We start from the raw sequence: 19,960 nt of genomic DNA on the forward strand, positions 1-19,960 counted from the left end.
CTTCGGTGTTTACTGAAGAGGATGTTGGGAAGGTACCCGTAATGGAGAAGGTTTTCATGGGTAATGATTCAGATGGACTGAATCAAATCACGGTGAACCTAGAAGATGTGGTAGGCCTGATTGACAAACTGAAGAGTAGTAAATCACCTGGACCGGATGGTATACACCCCAGAGTTCTGAAGGAACTAAAAAATGAAATTTCAGACCTATTAGTAAAGATTTGTAACTTATCATTAAAATCATCCATTGTACCTGAAGACTGGAGGATAGCAAATGTAACCCCAATATTTAAAAAGGGCTCCAGGGGCGATCCGGGAAACTACAGACCGGTTAGCCTGACTTCAGTGCCAGGAAAAATAGTGGAAAGTGTTCTAAACATCAAAATCACAGAACATATAGAAAGACATGGTTTAATGGAACAAAGTCAGCATGGCTTTACCCAGGGCAAGTCTTGCCTCACAAATCTGCTTCACTTTTTTGAAGGAGTTAATAAACATGTGGATAAAGGTGAACCGGTAGATATAGTATACTTGGATTTTCAGAAGGCGTTTGACAAAGTTCCTCATGAGAGGCTTCTAGGAAAAGTAAAAAGTCATGGGATAGGTGGCGATGTCCTTTCGTGGATTGCAAACTGGCTAAAAGACAGGAAACAGAGAGTAGGATTAAATGGGCAATTTTCTCAGTGGAAGGGAATGGACAGTGGAGTGCCTCAGGGATCTGTATTGGGACCCTTACTGTTCAATATATTTATAAATGATCTGGAAAGAAATACGACGAGTGAGATAATCAAATTTGCAGATGACACAAAATTGTTCAGAGTAGTTAAATCACAAGCAGACTGGAAAATTGGGCATCCAAATGACAGATGAAATTTAATGTGGATAAGTGCAAAGTGATGCATATAGGGAAAAATAACCCATGCTATAATTACACGATGTTGGGTTCCATATTAGGTGCTACAACCCAAGAAAGAGATCTAGGTGTCATAGTGGATAACACATTGAAATCGTCGGTTCAGTGTGCTGCGGCAGTCAAAAAAGCAAACAGAATGTTGGGAATTATTAGAAAAGGAATGATGAATAAAACGGAAAATGTCATAATGCCTCTGTATCGCTCCATGGTGAGACCGCACCTTGAATACTGTGTACAATTCTGGTCGCCGCATCTCAAAAAAGATATAATTGCGATGGAGAAGGTACAGAGAAGGGCTACCAAAATGATAAGGGGAATGGAACAACTCCCCTATGAGGAAAGACTAAAGAGGTTAGGACTTTTCAGCTTGGAGAAGAGACGACTGAGGGGGGATATGATAGAGGTGTTTAAAATCATGAGAGGTCTTGAACGGGTAGATGTGAATCGGTTATTTACTCTTTCGGATAGTAGAAAGACTAGGGGACACTCCATGAAGTTAGCATGGGGCACATTTAAAACTAATCGGAGAAAGTTCTTTTTTACTCAACGCACAATTAAACTCTGGAATTTGTTGCCAGAGAATGTGGTTCGTGCAGTTAGTATAGCTGTGTTTAAAAAAGGATTGGATAAGTTCTTGGAGGAGAAGTCCATTACCTGCTATTAAGTTCACTTAGAGAATAGCCACTGCCATTAGCAATGGTTACATGGAATAGACTTAGTTTTTGGGTACTTGCCAGGTTCTTATGGCCTGGATTGGCCACTGTTGGAAACAGGATGCTGGGCTTGATGGACCCTTGGTCTGACCCAGTATGGCATTTTCTTATGTTCTTATGTTCTTATAAGTGCTTGTAACTCACTAACCCTCCTAGCTGATGTGATGGCTATGAGGAAAATAGTTTTCCATGTGAGAAATTTAAGTTCACAGGAATCTATGGGTTCGAAAGGAGAACACATTAATCCTGTTAACACCAGATTCAGGTCCCATTGTGTAGCTGGAGGCCGAATTGGTGGTTTAAGGTGAGTTAGACCTCTCATAAACCTACTGACGAGAGGTTGTGTGGATATAGGTGCATCTCCTATCTTGTTATGATAAGCTGAGATTGCGCTCAAATGTACTCTGATTGATGAGGTCTGAAGACCAGAGTCTGCAAGATGGTACAAATAGTCTAAAAGAGAAGTTGTGGGGCAAGTAAAAGGATCAATATTGCTTTGCTTGCACCAGCAAGTAAACTGTTTCCATTTGAAAGAATAATTCTTTCTCGTGGAAGATTTTCGTGAGGCTATAAGCACTTGAGCAACATTGGTTGAAAGATTGAGTGGTTGTAAGATCAAGCTTTCAACATCCATGCCGTCAGGGATAGGGATTGAAGGTTGGGGTGGCGCAACCGACCCTGATCCTGAGTGATGAGATTGGGAGCTACTCCCAGGCGTATTGGATCCCTGACTGACAGATCTAGCAGTGTGGGAAACCATACTTGGCGAGGCCAATATGGGGCTATGAGGATCATGGATCCCCTGTCCTGTTGTAGCTTCACCAGTGTCTTGGTGATGAGCGGTATTGGAGGATAAGCATATAGTAGGCCTGCGTTCCAAGGGCGAGCAAAGGCGTCCTTGGCTGGTTGGTTCTTCTGTGTGCGCAGAAAACAGAAGTTGTCCACCTTGTGGTTCAGATGCGACGCAAAAAGGTCTGTTGATGGTTGTCCCCAACGATGGAAGATTCTGTTCGCAACAGAGGGATTTAGAGACCATTCGTGTGGTTGGAACTGGCGACTGAGTCGATCTGCTAGGACATTTTGGATCCCTGCTAGGTAAGTGGCCTGTAGGGACATTGAGTGGTTCAAGGCCCAGTCCTAAATTTGTGCAGCTTCCTGACAGAGGAGATACGAGCCCGTACCTCCCTGTTTGTTGATGTACCACATGGCTACAAGTATTGTCTGTCTGGATCAGTACGGTTTTGTGTGAAAGGCAGTCCTTGAACGCATGCAGTGCATACCGGATTGCTCGAAGTTCCAGAAAATTGATTTGATATGTGGTTTCGAGTTTTGTCCAAGTTCCTTGAGTCTGAAGAGAGTTTACATGGGCTCCCCATCCCAAGGTGGACGCATCTGTAGTTAATGTTATTTGAGGGATCGATTTTTGAAAGGGTAGGCCCTTGCGTAAATTGTCCTTGATTGTCCACCAGTGTAGCGAGGAGCGTAGTTGGTGGGTTACTTGGATTCGATAATGTAGTGGTTGAATGGCTTGGATCCACTGTGATCGAAGAGTCCATTGGGTTAATCTCATGGCAAGTCTGGCCATAGGAGTGACGTGAACCGTTGAAGCCATGTGGCCTAGTAAGATGAGAAACTGATGCGCTGTCACTTGTGGTTGTGTGGACATAGAGTACGCCAACTGGGCCAGAGATTGTGCACGGTCTGCTGGAAGAAAAGCTCGTGCAAGGTTTGTGTCCAATTCTGCTCCTATGTATTGGAGGAGATGAGACGGTTGCAGGTGGGATTTTTGATAATTGATGAGAAAACCCAGTCTGTGAAGTAACTGTATTGTGTAATGTAGAGAAGTTAGTGCTCCTTGTTGCGACTGACTTTTTATTAGCCAATCATCTAGGTAAGGGAAGACATGAACACCTTGTTTGTGCAAATGTCCTGCTATTACTGCTAGGCATTTGGTGAATACTCTGGGAGCTGAGGCGAGGCCGAATGGTAAGACTCTGTACTGGAAATGCTGGTGTCCCACCTTGAATCTTAGGTACTTGCGATGAGGTGGGAATATAGGTATGTGAGTATATGCATCTTGGAGATCCAGAGAACAAAGCCAATCCCCCCTTTGTATGAGTGGAAGCATGGTCCTAAGGATACCATTCTGAATTTTTCTTTCCTTAGAAATTTGTTGAGATTTCTGAGATCTAGAATGGGACGAAGGCCTCCGGTTTTCTTTGGAATGAGGAAATACCGGGAATAGAATCCTCTTCCCTTCTGAGAGTGTGGTACGTGTTCCACAGCTTTTGCTTTCAGAAGAGTAGATAATTCTGTTTGTAATTGAGGAATGTGTTCGAGATAGGAGTTTTGTGGTGGAAACTCCTGAGGGGGAGATGTGAAGTCTAGGTGGTAACCCTGATGAACTATGGATAAGACCCACTGATCTGTGGTAATGCTTTCCCATTCGTTGTAAAATAGGGAAATCCTTCCCCCTACTGGTAATTCTGGATAAGGGTTTGGTTGGCTCTGCTCTCTGGGATGGCTTTCAAAAACCAGAGGTGGAAGCTGTTTGGGGCGGAGGCTGCGGCCTTGCAGCTCGTTGCTGTCTTTGCTGAGGACGTTGTTGAGGTCTTGTAGACCGTGATCTAGAGGCCTGAGGGTAATATCTCCTTGGCCTGTAGAAAGGACGTCTTGTGTCTCTACGTGGCGGCTTGCGGGTAGGGTGAGGTGCAGTTTCATGTGACAAAGTGGAGAGCTGCTTTAATGTTTCAGAGTGTTCTCTAAGCTGTGCCACAGCGTCTTGCACTTTTGTGCCGAACAAATTATCACCTTGGCAAGGCAAGTCTACTAGTTTGTCCTGTACTTCCGGACGTAAGTCCGAAGCCTTCAGCCAGGCCCATCTTCGTGCACTAATGCCAGATGCTGCAGTTCTGGAAGAAGTCTCAAAAGCATCATACGCCGCTCGTACCTCGTGTTTTCCAGCATCTAGACCCTTTTGCACAATTTGTTGTGCTGCCTCTTGTTGTTGTTGAGGCAGGGATGGGAGAAATTCCTCTATCTGTTTCCAGAGATTTCTTTGATGCTGCGTCATATACAGCTGATACGCAGCAATCTTGGAATTCAGCATGGCTCCCTGGTAAATCTTTCTTCCCATAAGGTCTAGGAATCTGTTGTCTTTCCCTGGAGGAATAGAGGCGTGCGTCCTGGATCTGCGTGATTTCTTTTGAGCAGATTCTACGACTAATGAGTTGTGTGGCAGTTGTGGTTTTTCAAAACCTGGGGCTGCTTGAACTAAATACGTGGAGTCCACTCTCCTGTTTACGCCAGGTGTTGTACACGGGTGTTCCCAAATTCTTTGTTGAAGGTGCAGCAGCACTTCATGCACTGGGATAGCCAAGTTATGTTTTGGGGGATCTACAAATTGTAGAATCTCCAGTGTCTGTTGTCTTTCATCTTTTTCAGCTTGGAGCTGAAAAGGGATGGATTCTGACATTTCCTGGATGAACGAGGAAAACGATAAGTCCTCAGGAGGGGATTGTTTCTTAGCCTGAGGCGGAGTACCTTCTGATAAAAAATCTTCTGAAGAATGCTCCGATTGTGTATCCGACCATGTGTCTGTTGGGGGCTGGTATTGATGATGTTCCAGCCTTCTAGATGGTGACACCCCAGATGGGCCTTGTAAAGGATCTTGATTGTCAGGTGAACCATCACTGACTTCACTTTCCTCTTCAGGCTGTGTAGGCAAGGATGCTAAAAGGTCCTGATACCTTTTTGTAAGTATGGCATGCAACCTTTTTTCAGAAGAAACTTCTGGAGCATGCATGGAAGTGTGCTTAGATTTTCCTGATGCCTTCTTTCCTTGTACAGGAGCTCTGGACAGAGCTAGGGTGTAATGAGGTGTTAACTGCGAAGTAGCTGGCATTGATGAAGTTAGGAAAGAAAACATCGAAATGGGAATCATTGAGGAGATGGGCCTGGAAGCCATTGTGGACATCGAGGTTTGTAAAATATTCGATTCCATCGATGGCTCCGGCATTTGGATCGACGATGAGGCTGCTGATATCGGCTGAGTAGCGGGCATCGCTGAAGAACAGCTCGGCACATCTATCAGCATAGACAGGGTTGTTAATGCAGACGCTGTAGCCGGCATCGGCATCGAGATCGATGATGGCACCGGCATCGAGATTGAGGACGGCATCGACTCGATAGTCGGCATCAACTGGCCCATCGGCATCGGCCCGGTGGCCGGCATCGACTGAGAAGTCAGCATCGACCCGGTGGTCGGCATCGACCCTAGGGTCGGCATCGGCGATGACGCCGGTATCTTCTCCTTAAGGGCATCAGTGACAATTTGCTTAATCAAAGCGGTTAAGTTTGTCACAGAAGTCGATGGCATCGATTCCCCTGTGGGTGTTATGGAGGTCGATGATAGCTTCCGTTGTTTAGGTACCGGTTCCTCTGGCGGTCGCAATGGAGGAATTGAATGGTGCCTACGGTGTTTATGTGCGAACCTCAGATACAGATTTTGACGATGCCACGGATGGTGTTGGCGAAGAAGCATCCCCCGAACCCTCCGGGATCCTTTTCTTTATCAATATCTTTTTCGATATGCCCACCGGTGAGGATTTAGTCAAAGTCGTGGGCGACGGCGACGTCTGGATTTGAAAAATCTGAGCCATCTTTTCATGGTGAAGTTTCCTACCTTTCACCGTCATTTCTTGGCATTGGGCACAAGAGGCGATGTCATGGTCTCCACCCAAACAGCGAACGCACTCGACGTGCGGGTCCGTGATCGACATAGTCCGGTTGCAGGCCAGACATTTTTTGAATCCTGAAGTTTTCTCCGTCGACATCCGTCGAATTCGGACTCCCTTTTAGCGAAAAAGTATATGGTGTTTGTCACCAGCCGGCCACCAGCCAGTGACAAACCGAGTGAGACCCGTAAGGGGCAAAAAAATGGAAAATGAACTTTATCGTTGTGAGGTAACTCACAGGGCTCCTATAACCCGCGATGCAGCTAGCAGTACGGAAAAAAGAAGACTGGAGTGAGACCCCTGTGGCAGGGAATATCATGACATGCCGGGCATGCTCAGTAGCCTCAGGCAGCCAGTTAAAAGCTTCTAGAAACTTGCCAGAAGTTTTTCCTGCTTAAGGGCTCCATGAATGACGTCACCCATATGTGAGGACTAGCATCCTGCTTGTCCTGGGATAATGGTGTTTAGGCATGTGCTTTCACTGTTGTGTATTTATTGTGGATAATGGTTAGAGTTTTATATTCGATTCTCTTTTCTACAGGTAACCAGTGTAAACTTTTTAGCACAGGAGTGATGTGGTCAGTTCTTTTGTGACTGGTGAGGATTCAGGCTGAGGTATTCTGTAGCAATTGGAGTGGTCATGTGGTAGCTTTGGGTAGGCCTATCAGGAGTGAGTTGCAATAGTCGAAGCTAGTGAATATAAGTGATTGTAGAATGGTTCTGAATTCAGGGTGATACAGTAGTGGTTTTAGGTGTTTGAGGATTAGTAATTTGTGGAAGCCTTCTTTGATTTTCATTGCGATGTGTTTTTTGTAGTTAAGCTCTGGGTCTAACCATATTACAACCCAACATGCAAAAAAATATTTTCAAATTCTGGTGTCACCTCAGTAACAGCAAAAAAACCTCCTCCACCCAAACACTTTATAATGTAACACAATCCCCTGGGGGAAGAAAAAAAACAGAACTTTGCCATACCCATAACAGCACTAACTCTTAGTATTCAAACAGCAATCTTTTCTATGAAAGGCAGCAATGCAAATATTACTCTAGATCCCAGAACACTAATATACTACCTACTTAGCAAACAACCGGCAGACTGCTACAAATTCCTATAGAGAAACTACACACTAGCAGAAATACTGCACCTTTGTCACACAGGCACAACACAAACAGACCTAATACAGAATAAGAGACTACAAATTAAAAACAGAAACATACCACAAAACTAAAATGGAAAACCCAAGAAACCAGACTCTGAACAGTTGAATACTGAAGAAAAAGCAAAATACAAATATATAAGAAATGCACACTCCCAAAGATAGCATATTCCAATCGCTGAAAGTCAAAATAATATATATATATATATTTATTTTTTTTTTTTTTTTTTTTTTTTTTTTTTACCTTTGTTGTCTTTTTTTCTCTAATCAGTTGGTTCCAGTCTCTTTTTTTCCCCTTGTCTGTCTTTTTCCAATTCCTTTTTCAGGGTTTCTTATCTGTTTCTTCTCTCTCTTCCTACCTTCTTTTCTTCCTTCCTCAAACACACACACAGGCTCTCTCTCATATACATTCAGGCTAGCATACACACACACACGTTCCTATTCCCACATATACAGGCTCCTGGTCTCACATGCTCTCTTTCTCAATGCAGGCTTCCATTCCCTCCTACACAAAAAAGCTCTAATTCTTACATGTTCTTTCACTCCCATACAAGACTCTCACTTGCAGGCTGCCACTCCCACATGCTCTCTCTCACACACAAACACACACAGGGTCTCCACGCCCCCATGCTCTCTCTCACAAACAGATGTACACACACATAAGCTTCTCACTCCCATACTCTCTCTCACGCACACACAAGTTTTTTTGATAGCTCCTTGGTGCTCATGGTTAGGTCATTACTTTGAAATGTACTACCAAGCAGAGATAACCAACAAGAACTGATTTATCCTGTCAAGTGAATTGTACAAAAAAAAGAAAAAAAAAAAAAAAAAAACCACTTTTTGCTACAGTATTTATTTTTTAGTTCAATCGCTAGTATTTCTACTGAGTTGCTTGCAGAGGTTACTCGGTATTTGTTGATCTAAAGTTTAATCCTAGGTATACCTTTTTATTGCTACATTAAACTGAGTCCTGCTGCCATTCTAACTCGTAAAGCTGCAAACTACTTTGGTCACATGCTACTTCTAATGAACTGAAAAACTGCCTTGGGTGAATTTTCATATTAAAAAAAGGTAGATAATAAATCCAAATAAAAAAAATAAATTTAACACAGGTGAGCCAACTCACTTGGTGTGTGTTTTTGAAAGTGATTGGTTACACCAGGGCTTTAAGTATTTAGGGGTGCTAAAGAAGTGTAAGGTGGGGTGAACACTTATCCAGCCAAGCTATCCCATGTTTTTTATTTTTATTTCATTTTCTATGGAATTCTGAAATATATTTTTCACTTGGCAGTTGTGGCTAGGATGTGTAGATACAAGGAAATTCCAGGCAACAAGGCAAGAAAAGGTAATCATATTAAACCAGGTCTCATATCCATCAGAAACCTTCCATCTCCCTCAAAGCATAACAGATGGAAACTGGCTCCATTTTTTTCAGGACAGGTTGAAATCTGTTCTGGTTTTACGCCACAGGATACAGGGAATTATAGTTCTGATTTCCTATTGTATTCCCTAAGAAATTCAAAACTACAAGTCTATATACACAGAGGAGTAGAACCAGGACCATATCAGCCTGTTGGCAACCCTAAAAGAATATATTCATATTGTGCTTGGTTTTGTTGTGTATTGTATCGTTCAACACATAATGGTGAACAATGGAGGTGGTTACTACCCTTAACAGAAGGCATGGGGATTACTACTCAACCAATTAGCCTTGACAATTTTGATGCAACTGCAACATTGCTCTCCGCTTCGACAGCAGGGGGAAAAGGGGAATTGGATTCAGACAACAATCGAGGGCCCTGACTTTTATGATCTGGGGAGCCAATATTTATTGGGATAATCTGCATGGAGTGGCAGTTACTACTCTTAACAAAAAGCTTGGGATTACTACCCTTAACCAATAAGCATGATGCTTTTGACACAACTGCAACGTCGCCCTCCGTTTTGACGGCGGGGGGTGGGGGGGGGGGGGCGGTGGAAGAATGGCTTACTGATACGCAGAAATAAAGGAAAAAGCACAGTACTGCTTCTATGGCCAAGTAAAAATGTTGGTAGCAGAATTTATTTTTTTTAAGGGGTTATCATAAGACTTACTGCACAGAGCAACAGTTGCTACCTTTGAGAGAAACATGGGGGTAGCCTTGTTGAGCGGACTGGATGTACCATTTGGTCCTTTTCTGCCATCATTACTATGTTACTATATATGAATTTTAAAAAAGGATCAAGATCTCTCATCTAGGCAGACCTCATCTAGGAAAGCAAGCACACATTGGTGCAATGAAATTCATTCTCAACTTACAGTTTTGTGATGGCTAAATGAATGAAATAAAAATACTATTCTGTACTTGAAAACCTATTTCTCATCAGTCTGTAGGGTCAAATAAAAGTGATTAGCTATTCAAATCATAGCATTGCTATTCATGAAGCGAAAACGATTGAAAATTCAGTTGCAGATCCTGCTAATTTCACCATTTCTAGTTAAGCCAGTAAAATTGCATTCATTATTGCCCAGGCTCATTAACATTCGATTTATAGATACTAATACTTATAATGCATGCTTCACTTGCCCAAACTTGAAGAAAAATTGTTTCAATTAACTTTCATGGATCATGAATCCTACTGGCTGGATATTTTTAGACATTCCAAACAATGCTAGTGCATAACTGGGACTCTGATGTAAGGTCACTCGAACAAACATTTATGGAAATACAACTAAAGTTTTGACCAGGTGAGTTAGGCAAAAAGAAGGCACCATCTGTATGCATCAAAAGATGAAATTTAGGCTTAACTGCTAATTTACTTTCCTTGAGTACTGCCAGAGCAGTCCAGACACCTGGGTATATGCTCCTCTACCAACAAATGGAGACAGAACAGGTTTGCTGATGTCACTATATATAGGGTCCTGTGCTGACATCATCAGAAGCTAACACTCCCCACACCATCAGAGGATTTCCCAAAGGATAAATACCACTGAACCACCCCAAGCTTTGGGAACCCAGTCAACTAAACCAGCCCAAACAGGGCTATAAAACCTAACCATAACAAATCTGAAATATTTTAAGGAAAAAGAAAGAGAAGAATTCTTGTATACCAAGAGGAGTGGAAGAATAGCAATAGGTCTTGGATTGGTCTACAAGATTCAAAGAAACGAAGTTAGCAAGTAAGACTAAATTTCACCTTCCTCTTCATCTAGTCAAATCAGTGCAGGCACAAGATGTACCCAAGCTATCCCTCCAACTGGGTGGAAAATTGCTAACCCTGAGAATAAGATCATTCAGAATGCCACCCTACAAATCTCCAACAGAGAAACCAACCAGAGATCTGCCCACAATAAGGCCTGTGTTCTAGACAAATGTGTTCGCAGTCCTTTGGGAAGAGGAACACCCTTAACAATATAGGCTGAGCTGATCACTTCCTTTAACCACTGGGCTATAGAAGACTTTGATGCCGCTTCCCCTTTTTGCTGCCAATTGAAAAAGGACAAACAAGTGATCTCACCTTCTAATATTGCAGAAGAACCCTGCAAACATCCAACCTGTGGAGCTCCTCATAAGCCACTGGAAACAATTCCCTTCTAAAGGAGGGAAGAAAAATAGTCAGATAAAATTGAGATACCACCTTAGGAAGAAAAACATATGGCACCATGCAGATTGAAAATGCCTCATCTAATTTTCAGAAACAGCTTTTTACATGAAAGGGCCTGCAATTCAGAGATTTACCTCACTGAACAGACAGCCTCTAGAAAAACTAACTAAATAATCAGATCCTTTAATGATTCCCTCAAGTGACAACAGGAAAAGAGATAAAGGCTCTTAAATTCAGATCCCAAGAAAGCACAGCCTCATTTCTGGGCAGATGAATATGCTTCATCCCCTGAAGAAGCAAGAGATATACGGATGGCCGACAAAAGAGAAACTTAAATGTCCCTTTTAACAGGCGACATCTGCAACTTGTACCCTGATGGAATTGAATGCTAGTCCTGTCTTCAGGCTTTCTTGTAAAAAGGCTGAAATTGAAGCAACCAACACCTTGTAGGGATTTACCCCCTTCCCTGGGCTATCCAACCCTGACAGCCAGACAGACTGGCATAGGTCTGGACTGTTACCCAGGAAGTAGACTCCAAGTCTATTCCCAACTCCAGATTCTTCACCATTAACCACTAGCCACAAAACACCTCCAGCCTTCTAGTCTTCCAGCATTCATCACACTCAGCCTCCTGCAGTCATCCAGCCTCCTGCAGTCATCACACTCAGCCTCCTGCAGTCATCACACTCAGCCTCCTGCAGTCATCCAGTCTCCAGCATTCATCCAGCCTTCCAGCAATCATCCAGTCTTCCTGCAGTCATCACACCCAGCCTTCTACAATCATCCATCTAGCCTCTGCCAGCACCCATCTAGCACCCATCTAGCCTCCTCTAGCACTCATCCTTCCTCCAAGAATTCAACCCCATCCTACCCATCATAACAAGATCACAACACAACACAATGACTATGGGCCTCCCAATCCCTATTCTTCACCACAGTCTCATCACTAGAAAAGCAACGATACTCCAACCTTGCACCACCAAGACCCTTATCCCAATCATGATTTCACCTTTCACACAACTCCTAGGCCTCGCCCTATTTTCACTTACACTATTCAATGCTCAATCCCTCACCAATAAAGCACTGATTCTCAACGACTATCTTCTAGACGCAAAACCAGACATCTGTGCCATAACAGAAACATGGCTTAAACCAACAGATACAGTCCTAATAAATCAACTCCCCATCCAGCTCTACAACTTCTTTTCCCTTCCCCAGCAAAAGAAAAGAGGCGGGGGCCTCCTTCTAGCAACCAAAAAAGAGCTCAGATTCGCCCAACTCCCAGCAATATCGGAATCTAAACTAGAAATAGGCCTCTTTAAAGCAAACCAATTCCAAATCCTCCTCGTTTATGCCCCTCCAGGACTTCTTGAATCAGATCCCTCCTCCATTGTAGAAATTATCGCAAAATATTTGAACCTAGATGCACCTGCTATGATCCTAGGAGATTTCAACCTCCACGTCGACAATACCATACTTACATCTAGCTGTGAGGCTCTTCTCACCACGCTTTCATTTATGGGCTTCAAACAGATCATCAATAAGCCCACCCACAAAGCGGGTCATACGCTGGACCTTTTGTTCATAAACTCTGGCATAACACTCATCCCCACTTTATGCACTCAGGTCCCCTGGTCGGATCACTCAATAATCTCAACCTCCTTCAAAGTGACAGAAATCCGCAACATCCATCCTACTCAATCCTCGTTTCTCTACAGAAAATCCTGCTCCTCCGAAGACCTCAGCAGCCAATTGGCTAAAGAACTCACACACATCAACCTGACAGACCCCAACACTGCCCTACTTTCCTGGAGCAACATTACAGAGTCAGTGGCAAATAAATTATGTCCAATTTCATCAAAAAAACTTAATCCCAACGCCCCAAAAAGACAACCTTGGTTTACCAAAGACCTTCGAAAACTCAAACAATCCCTCAGAAAGAAAGAAAGCGAATGGCGCAAAACACCTTGTCCAAGCACACTATCCATATACAAAGTTGCTCTCCACCACTACAGGAACTCTACCTTAAGAGCTAAAAGGGATTTCTACGCCCACAAGATCCACAACATTATCTTCGACCCTAAAGCTTTATTCTCATACGTATCCGAACTAACACAAACCAACGCCCCAACAATCCCCATCGATCAAGCACAATCCAAAGCAGATGATCTGGCGCTTTGCTTCCAAAACAAAATATCCAACCTTTTAACTCTGCTGCCCCATGGCCCACCTCCTACTATCAGCCACTCTTGTCAAACAAACAAAAACATATTTCTTGAAGCATTCGAACCCACTACTGCTTCAGAGATCCACTCTCTCTTAAAGAAATTGAAACCTTCCTCCCATCCATCTGACCAAATCCCCTCAAAACTTCTCCTGCTAATACCAGACACCATATCCAACACCCTGGCCGATATTATAAACTGTTCTTTAGCTCAGGGAATCTACCCAGATGCCCTAAAACTAGCATCTATCAAACCCCTTCTAAAGAAACCAAATTTGGACCCAAACGACAACAACAACTTCCGCCCTATTTCCAATCTTCCTTTTATTGCCAAGATATTGGAAAAATTAGTCAACTCGCAACTTTCCGATTATCTGGAAGATCATAAAATACTGCTCCCCATACAATATGGTTTCCGCAAGGCATTAAGTACCGAATCTCTCCTCATTTCGCTGACAGACCATATCATTCATGGGCCTGGACAAAGGTCAATCCTTTTTACTAATTCTCCTAGACTTGTCTGCGGCGTTTGACACCGTCAACCACTCCATCCTCCTTAACCGACTGGCGGACATCGGAATAACAGGAACATCTCCTGGTTCAAAACCTTCCTTTCTAATAGAGGGTACAAAGTCAAAATAAACAATAAAGAATCCCCTCGATGCAATTCCTCACTCGGAGTTCCTCAAGGCTCCTCTCTCTCCCCCACCCTCTTCAACATCTACTTACTTCCTCTTTGCCAGCTGCTAACTAACCTTCAACTAAAACACTTTCTTTATGCAGACGACATGCAAATATTGATCCCCATCAAAGAATCAATTACAAAAACTCTCGAATACTGGGAATCCTGTCGACAAGAAATTAACCTCCTCCTCTCCAGTTTAAACCTGATTTTAAATTCGGCGAAAACCGAACTACTCCTCATTTCCCCGGAAAACAATAACTCCACACAAAATACACCACCAAACATCTTTGTCTCCCAAGCTAGGGACCTAGGAGTCTTAATTGATAACCACCTAAATTTAAAAACATTCATCAACCGTACCACCAAGGATGGCTTCTACAAATTACAGGTATTGAAAAGAATAAAACCTCTTCTTCACTTTCAAGACTTCAGAACTGTCCTACAAGCCATAATTTTCTCCAGGATAGACTACTGCAATTCTATCTTGCTAGGTCTCCCTTCTTCTTCCATAAAACCACTCCAGATGCTGCAAAACGCTACTGCCAGGATTTTAACAAACACCAGAAGAAGAGATCACATCTCCCCCATTCTCAAAAAATTACACTGGCTCCCAATTCACTTCAGAATCCTCCACAAGACCATCACCATCATCCATAAAACTATCTACTCCCAAGCCCCACTCAACCTTCAAATCCCGCTCAGACTACACTCCTCGTCAGGACCAATCAGAGAAGCATACAGAGGATCCCTACACGTTCCACAAACAAAAGTTACACACCAAACATTCAGAGAACGGGCCTTTTCCACCGCTGAGGTCAGGGGGGGATGGAATGCCATCCCCCCTGACCTCAGACAGGAATCTTGCTTACCAACATTCAGAAAAAGGCTAAAGACATGGTTTTTTAGGCAAGCCTTTCCTGATCACAACTGACGATCACAACTGACTCTCATAACTTTCTCACCAGACAGACTACAACCACTTGTAAATTTCCCGTCAACACTATGTAAATAATTTATTCCTTTCATTGTTACTGCCTAAATTATTCCTGCTACTCTTCTTCTTCTCCAAGTTCCTACCTCCCTTGTTTTATTGTAACTTTCTTCTCTACCTCTCAACACCTGTTTATCGTTCAATGTTATCACTCCCCTGTTTCCTGTAAACCAGCATGATATGATTTTATCATGAATGCAGGTATAAAAAAGCTTTAAATAAATAAATAAATAGCCTAGGCTAGACCTGATCTCCACCAGAAGGAGACTTGCCAAGTTGTTTGTTATCACTGCCATCCACCGCGAATCCTGAGACTGAGGGAACCAGCAGAATAGAAGAGACCTTTGTAAAGGGTCCATGTGTCTCCTTGCCCAAGGCATCAGTTCTAAAGCTGCTACAATGGAACCCTGAACTTGAAGATAGCCCCAAACCCTGGGATATTACACCTGAATCCTGTCCATTGTCATGTTCACTTGACCCTCCTTTGTGTTGAAATGGGCTCCAAGTACTCCAAGATCTGGGAAGGCTCCAGTTTGGCCTTGGCAAAATTCACCACCCAGCCCAATTCTTGCAACAGCCCTACACTCTGGTGATGGAGCTGCAAATTTCTGTCACTGACTTTGTCCACATAAGCAAATTGCCCAGATACAGATGCACCAAAGCATATTACCAGCATAGCACCAGTGCTGCCACTACCATTTTGAAAAGTTCTTGAGACCGTAGCCAGCCCAAAAGGCAATGCTTGGAATTGGAAATTACTGCCTAATACTGTAAAGCATAAAAATCTTATGATGCCCTTTGATATGAATGTGCAGATGAGCCTCCAACAAATCCAGGGATGTCAGGAAATCCCCTTGTCTCACTGCCAGCATGACTATCCTCAGGGTCTCCATTTGGAAATGAGGATCTCTCAGCACTCTGTTGACTTGCTTAAATTACAAAATCAGATAAAATATGCCTTTTTTCTTGGGAACTGTGATGAAGTATACCGACAATTCCCTCATTCTACCTTAAGGAGCCCAGTTCAAGCTTTTAACACAGGCCTTCTTAAGGCAGAAGGCCACAAGGGATTCTGGGTGAAGGAAGGTTGCCTTCACCCTATCATAAGAGACCAGGCCTAGAGAACTTGAGGGGTCCCAGTGGGGCTGGTAGGACCTTGCATTAATCTATAAGTAGTATGTCTACTTGATATATGTGCCTGACGCAAGGTGAGCTATTAGTTTGATCTTTTGTAACTATGAAGCACCGCAAATAATTACACCAGCATTAAGTTAGCCATGCCTTGTGGTGTTCCTTGACTTTTCCTGAGGCCATTGTCTGTCTGAATATGCTACAGGAACCATGAAATAAATGGAATATCTTCTTTGCTCCCTCATCTGCCAGAAATTGTCCAGGGTAGTCAAAATCAACACCCTCTTTAGAAGAGAACTAGCGACCATTGGAGGACTCCATAAAGGCATCTGAAATAAGACGGGAAAATTGCAAGATGCATGCATCTCTCATGATGTTCAGGATCCACCAATCTGATCCAATGTATAAATAGGGAGGAGGAATAGCCTAGTGGTTAGAGCAGTGGGCTACGAACCACGAGACCAGGGTTCAAGTACTGCTGTTGCTCCTTGTGACCTTGGGCAAGTCACTTTACCCTCCATTGCCTCAGGTACAAAACTTAGATTGTAAGCCCTCTGGGGATAGGGACTCAACTACAGTACCTGAATGTAAACCGATGAGATATCTCAGATCAAATGTCAGTATATAAAAATAAATAAATATAGCATGAACAACTAAAGAGTGGATTCAAGGGCAGATTTTTTTTAAAAACACAGTGAGCTATAGCTTTTATTTCACATATTATCCCGAAAAAGAATAAAAGATTGTAAATAACATATTAAGACAGAAAGACAGTCCTACAAATAAAACTTACAGAGGAAGCAATGGAACCCCAAAGTAGGCATGACTTGTATAGGTGCTGTGAAATGAAAGAATCAGAATTGAAATGGAATTCCTCTTAGTAATAAAAACTAATTTGTAGAGATTCAGTACCAAACTATAAAGACAACAAAGAAAGCAGGCAAGAAAATGTGTTTCCAGTATTTACGCATTTCCTTGTTTGAACTTTAATATAATATTTGTATGTGAGTTACTAGCTCTTTCATGCAGGTACCTCAACTGCCAAGAACTGAACCAACCAATTGGTGAACAGTTAGTATTAGATTTACAATAATCAGTTTAATTCCAAGCAGGGAATTGATTTGAGTTTAAAGGTCCTTTCTACAGTAAACAGTAAAGGTATTTTTGGGGGGGGGGGGGGTTTACTTATGTTATAAAGTGAGTGAGTATTTCACAGCAACCTGGAGGCTCTCGTGACCCCACTTCTGAGGCTGTCACTAGTATTCAATAAAAGGCTTATAGGCATATTTTTAAATTTGCAGCAGGAAAGCTTTTCTATGTCAAGACAGTAATTCTTTAACAGCATTGATCAAAATGTCATTCTTTTACGGGTGTACAATACTTTTTAATAGAACACAACAAGCCATTAAGGCTCTACACCTCCATAGTGCAGACAGCTTACTGGAAAAATGGGAAGACTGGCCAAGTCGGTCACTAGCAATATGTGGCTGTAATAATGAGACAGGGATATTTCTCCTAAAAGTAAAGCTTTCTTCCCACTACCGAAATGCAAAAAAAAAGACACTCACTCTCACTGGGTTCAGGTACTGGAATATTTCTAAGAAATAAAGCATTCTAAAATTTAATGCCCCCCATCTACAACAAAATATCAATGGAAGCTGCTACTTTCTTTTTGTTGCCTTTTTAAGCCAGAGAAGTGAGAGCTGAATTGTTTACAAACCAGATGGTTTCTTACAGACTACATTCAATAACTGATATCTTTACAGCTCTGGACATTCTATCAAGCTTCTCTTTTCTTTTTGGACTTGGTAGCTTCCTTCTCCTTTTTGCTTTCAGCTCAGTCAGAACCAGGGGTGGGATCTGGCAGAATGAGCCTTCATTCTCAACTACCTCTATTTTATATTTCCTCTCATCACAGTGACAGGGCTCCTTCTTGAACCTTGCAATTTGGCCACTATGCATCACTGTTGTACGATGACTATAACTCCCTCCCCTAAAGGAACTGCATCCCCACCTCCAACTTCCAGAGAGTAGATCTGAGCCCAAAATGAAGCGCATGTCCTTTACTCTGAGCAACGAAATCAAACTTTTTTTTTTTTTTTTTAATCACTCACCTTGAGCACATTCTCGTGCTTATCATCCATAGCATGCAATCCACTTAGACGCTCCTGGTACAATTTGAGGAAGTCACCAAACAGTTTCTCCATTTCCAAGGATTGATTTTGACATGTGGCACTCTCTCTATCACTCCCTTTAAGGTCCATGGCTAAAAGAAAATACAGTACAAACATTCACAGCAAAACAAAGCACAGCATACTACAATAATGAGTTCTGAAGCTACAGCCCCAATCGTTTGCACCAGACCTAGTCACAGTCCAGAATAAACCACAACTTGATATGACATGGGTGGGAGCAGAGCAGAGGTAGAAGGACAGTTTCTGAATTCCTGGGCACACAGGTTTGTAGAGAAAACTGCTCCATGCCCAAGAGGTTCATCAGGGTGAGAGATACTATATTCTGAGTGAAAGGTGGAAGCGTGGAGGTAAATGCTGTGTCCCCCAGAGTAGAAGGAGGTATTGAAAAGAGAAACTGCATAAAATAGGGGTGGAGGTGAGATGAAAGATGTTCTGTGCCTAATTATGGGGGGAAGGGAAAAATTTGGAGAGAGAACATAAGAACTGCCATACTGGGTCAGATCAAATCCAGGCCAGGCCAATCCACGTCTCAAGCACCTGGAAGGATCCCAAATAGTAGACAGATTCCTAGGATTAGTGGGAAGGTGTTGGGGTAGATATGCCCCATGGCTAAAAGTAGAGTGAGGTACTTAGGGATAGATGTACCACACGCTAAGGCAGAAGGTTAAGTTATATATTAGCTGATAATTTTCTTTCCTCGACTCCTGCTAGACCAGTCGTAGCTCTAGAGATTTCTCCTCTCTGCATCTAGTGGAGACAGAAGACACACCTCACTGGCTTCTTACATGACATTACGTCCACTATAAGGGAGGCGTGCCTCGAGGCAGCTGCCAGTAGCCTTCTGCCAAAGCTGATACTTGCCCGGCTGCCTAATTCTACTGATAAGTACTAACAAAAGAGATGAGAATTTTGACTGGAGAGGATTTATTCAACTCTCCAAACCATGGTGTCCAAGCCACTATGAGTAAGGGCTTAAAAAAAAAAAAAAAAGGTTTTGAGTGGTGCTCCTGGCTCCTCTTTCTCAAACCCCAATATAACTAAAATATCCCAATTGCAAACAATTTAATTTTATGTACAACTTTTTTTTTATGCTTCACGTACCTGAACTGAAACTTGGCAATGGGGGAGAAGTAGGTAAAAGAAATAAAGAATAGTAAAAAGGAACCATGGGGTAGGACTGGGATGGAACGAGAAGAGTCTCTCACTCTTACCTGTTGAATGCTCGCTCGCTCTTCACAGGAGGGAATCGGACTGGTCCAGCAGAAATCAAGGAAAGAAAATTATCAACTAAGATATTTTACCTTCCTTATCCTCCTGCTAGACCAGTTGTAAGAGCAAGTTTGCTTACTGTAAACTGTGTTTTCCTTGGATAGCAGGATGAATTAGACATGACTTTGGGAACATCCTCTAGTCCTCTAGGTGGTGGAGCTTTCTCAAAGCACACAGAGCTGTGCTCTATGTGCCCGTGTGGGATTATCTCCCATGTGACTCCCATCCTGCCTCAATCTGTTATCCAAGCTCTGGACAGAGTCCAGTAGGAGACTGTCTGGAGAGGCGAGCAGGAATTACATGGCTAATTCATTCTGCTATCTATGGAAAACACCGTTTACAGTAAGCAAACTTGCTCT

At 42.8% G+C, this 19,960-nt stretch overlaps 1 protein-coding gene across 5 annotated transcripts in view; it reads right to left on the bottom strand.

The window, feature by feature from the left end:
- PMFBP1 (polyamine modulated factor 1 binding protein 1) overlaps window positions 1-19,960 on the bottom strand; it is a 1,053,891-nt gene that overhangs the window by 989,847 nt on the left and 44,084 nt on the right. For all 5 annotated transcript variants that reach the window (XM_029608277.1, XM_029608279.1, XM_029608278.1 and 2 more), the window contains exon 2: window positions 18,252-18,403. In XM_029608277.1, the coding sequence (XP_029464137.1) occupies window positions 18,252-18,403 (152 nt within the window). The remainder of the gene's footprint in view (window positions 1-18,251; window positions 18,404-19,960) is intronic.

This window comes from Rhinatrema bivittatum, chromosome 7 (assembly GCF_901001135.1).
Source record: "Rhinatrema bivittatum chromosome 7, aRhiBiv1.1, whole genome shotgun sequence".
Taxonomy (NCBI): Eukaryota; Metazoa; Chordata; class Amphibia; order Gymnophiona; family Rhinatrematidae; genus Rhinatrema; species Rhinatrema bivittatum.